The sequence below is a fragment of the Pteropus vampyrus genome, unplaced genomic scaffold, assembly GCF_000151845.1.
Source record: "Pteropus vampyrus isolate Shadow unplaced genomic scaffold, Pvam_2.0 Scaffold9, whole genome shotgun sequence".
Classification (NCBI taxonomy): Eukaryota; Metazoa; Chordata; class Mammalia; order Chiroptera; family Pteropodidae; genus Pteropus; species Pteropus vampyrus.
The window spans coordinates 5,097,170-5,100,897 of NW_011888790.1; the positions used below are offsets into that span (position 1 = coordinate 5,097,170).

Sequence of the window (3,728 nt, forward strand, 5' to 3'; positions counted from 1 at the left end):
TGGTATAAATCGTAAGTGCTTTTAATGTTTCTTATAGAAACTTTGTATTGCCTTTGCACTTAAGTTTTACATGTCTTAAGGGAAGTCAGTAATTCAGTGTCTTTAAGTATAATGATTTTTATTGGATTTTTAATCTGTAGGCTGTTCTGAGATGCTGATGGCTCATGCTGTGACACAGCTTGCCAGTAAAACACCAGGTAAAGAAGCTGTTGCAATGGAGTCTTATGCTAAAGCACTGAGAATGGTAAGTTAATAAAAATAAGAGGTCTGAACTTAAGTTTTGTTGGTATTGATAGGTTTTAAGTGAATATATTTTTCTATCTTGTCAGGAAATGTTTATTTTGTTGCTTTAAGAAAAAGAACTGGTTAGTTCACACCACTTTTAAATTCAATTGGAGTTTATCCTCTCTATATGAGCAGTAATTAAAAGGAAGCAGATTTTATAGTGTTTCCAAATGTATAATTTTAAAAAGCTATGCTGGTTAGGAGTAAATTATACTAGACTAGATCGTTAACCATTTTCTCTTTTACATCATAGTTGCCAACTATTATAGCTGACAATGCAGGTTATGACAGTGCAGATCTGGTGGCACAGCTCCGAGCTGCCCATAGTGAAGGCATTATAACTGCTGGACTGGGTAAGAAATCAGTTGGAACCTTGTAGTTGTTAAGAGTGACTCTACCAAGTTCTTTACTTTTTTTTTTTTTTGAAGGATGAATTCTCATAATAACCATATAAAAGACTCCTATGGCCCTTGCTTTTGTAACCATTATATATTCTTGGAACAATGTTTAACTTGATATCCTAGACACTGCCAAACTTTGATATTTTATAAAGGGTATAAATTTAGTTAGATTTGTAACTAGTTTGTTACGTTATGACTATAAAATAACAGTACTCATATTCTGAAATAAGGGTAAACTTTACTGTATTTCTTATACAATCAGTATTAACTCTAATCGCACAATAAACTTATGCTGAGACATTCTTGAGTGTGCAGATCCTCATACATAGATAAAAGTGGCCAAAAAGGCAGATTTAATTCAGATTGAAAAATTTCCCAACAAACTATCCCTAGGACATTATAGGAAAAGTTTTAAAGGATAGACAATCCTGTCACAGGACAAGAGAAAGCTGATGTATAATCATCTGTCTGGAGATGAATTAGGATTCTCACAAGAACAAAAATAGATGACTTCTAAATTCTCTCAGTTCTTAAGAATCCATGGTAAATAGTGGTGAGAAAATTTTCTGTAATAATTTTACATATATAGATAAGAGATCTAGTGTTCGGAATAAATTTTTCATTTGACATAGTTGCCCTCCATTAATAAAAATAATTAGTAGTCGACCTTTTGATTGTCTAAAAGACTTTTTTCGAGTGGCTAGAGTTGAGTAATTAGGTGTTGTAATTTTATTTTTCTTAACAGCATTTATTTTATTTGTTATAAGTCATTAGAGATATATCAATATTCTGGTTAAAACTAGTTTATTTAGTAAATACTTTTTCTTTATAGACATGAAGGAAGGTACTATTGGTGATATGGAAATACTAGGTATAACAGAAAGTTTCCAAGTGAAACGACAAGTACTTCTGAGTGCAGCTGAAGCAGCAGAGGTGATTTTACGTGTGGACAACATTATCAAAGCAGCACCAAGGTATTGTAGCACTTTGTAAAACATTTCTGAGGAAAAATTAACATAGAAACAAAGGTAGCTAGCTGCGTATATTCAATAGCAGTAATCGATAGGAAATATAGCATTTTTGCTTAGGTAAAAGTATTATGTAAGTTATTTAAAATATGTAATCACAACTCTTAGATTTATGCCAGAAAAGCTTAGTGGGAGCAGGGTATGTTGACACAGGTTAGTGCTCAGGATTGAAAGGGCACAAAAAGAGCCAGGCTTGGAAAGGTCAGGAACCAGAGAGCCTGGGGGAGGCAGAGGTGTATAGTAGTAAGAATTGACTCTTTTACTGTGAAGAGTTAGCTCCAAGTCATTTTCTGTCTTGGGTGTACTTTTCCATATGCACAATCTTAAGCAGATAATGTGCAGAGTTACGTGTTCCTGTACCAGCAGCTTTTGTAAGATGTCAGATTCTTTAAAAACTCACGAAAATGGTTAAATAGCCAGAAAATCTTAACTTTTGAGAATTTAGTTAATTTTAATTCTTTGTAGTAGTTCCTAAACCCATGCGGTAGTTACCAAAACCATTTATTTTATCTGTTAGTGGTGGTTCAGGAAAAGGGAGAGGATGATGCTTGGACCAGGAAATAGAAGCGAAGGTGGTGAGGATTGATAAAAGATATATAAGGTTATCTGAGTTGGGAAAGGCTTTGGGAGGGAAGAAGGGGATTTCAGTTTGGGATAATTTGAGATGTCTATTGATAATTGAGTTAGGTAGTTGAGTCTGTAGTTTAGGAGAGAAGTTGGAGCTGTAGTTATAAATTTAGGAGTTGTCAGCCTATATGTGGTATTTCAAGTCATTAGACTGGTTGAGTGTCCAGAGAGTGAATGTAGTTAAAGAAGGAATGTAGTTTTAGGGACTGAGCACTGGAAAATTTCAATTACAAGGGAAAGATTCAGAGCAACCAGCAAATGACACTGGTATGTAAAGTATGGATAATTATTAAAACTGGATGATGATTACATGAAAATTAATGATACACTCTCAGCTTTTATATATATTTGAAATTTTCTCATAATATAAAATTTTAGAGATTGGGGATGTATGAAGTAGCCACTGAGGTCCTCGGGGAGGAAAAACCAAGGGAATATGTGTCCAAGAGCCAAATGAAGAAAGGATTTAGGAAGGAGGAGTTATCAGCTGTCAAAATTATGTATATAGGTCAAGTAAGATAAGGACCGAAAATTGACCTTAAAAATTGGATTTAGTAATAGGCCAGTGGTAATCATAACAGGCAGTTTTAGTGGAGTGGAGGTGGGGCAGGAGAAGAAGAATTGGAGAAAGTGGATGTTGAGAATGGGAACAGAAGTAGAATATAGTAATTGGAGGGGATGTGGGTCTTTACTGTGAAAATTCAGTTTGTTTAAGTGGAGGAATTTCCTAGAGAGGGAATGATTGATGCAGAAGAGGGGAGCTGTTCACTAAGTAGCTATGGGAGAGAGAAGAGAACAAGAGCAGGAGTTGGTTTTAGGCAGTGGTACCCGGAGTTCATCTGTAGTAACAGGAGGGAAGTAGGAATGCTACTAGGAAATTACACCTAAAATGGACTTAGTTACAGAGGATTTTTTTTGTGCAGAACCTTGCAGTACTCATTTCATTGGCTTGCTTCTATGAGTGCTAGCTATCCTAATACTATTATTAGGAAGGAAACAGTAGAAAGTAGTGATTTGGTTTGGAGAGAACAGATGAAATAGTATTTAACTCTACTGTGCTGTCCCGGAAAAAGGACTGGGCTGAAAAATCTAGAGATTCCTTGCTCCTGGTACTGGGAGGATAGGGTAATGCAGAGCACTCATATTTCGAAATGGAAAGTTGGTGAGGGAAGAAGTTGACAGCAAGTTTTCTTGGAAGCAGCGCCACCAAAGATGGTTAGGTTAAATGCAGTTAATGTTTTCTACTGTCTTTAAGCAGAATGATGGCAAAAGAAAATCAAGTTCTGTAATTAAGATTTTCCGACTTGGGGTTAAGGTTACACAGCCACACTCACCCTCAGAAATCTTCACAATAATTCAGCACCCTCAGTCACATTCGAAATATACA

The 3,728-nt window shown here is 35.5% G+C and overlaps 1 protein-coding gene across 1 annotated transcript in view; it reads left to right on the plus strand.

Moving 5' to 3' along the window:
• The window catches only part of CCT2 (chaperonin containing TCP1 subunit 2), an 18,770-nt gene that overhangs the window by 13,354 nt on the left and 1,688 nt on the right, over positions 1 to 3,728 (plus strand). Inside the window, exon 15 of the mRNA XM_011374092.2 lies at positions 1,519 to 1,660. Coding sequence (XP_011372394.1) covers positions 1,519 to 1,660 — 142 coding nt within the window. The remainder of the gene's footprint in view (positions 1 to 1,518; positions 1,661 to 3,728) is intronic.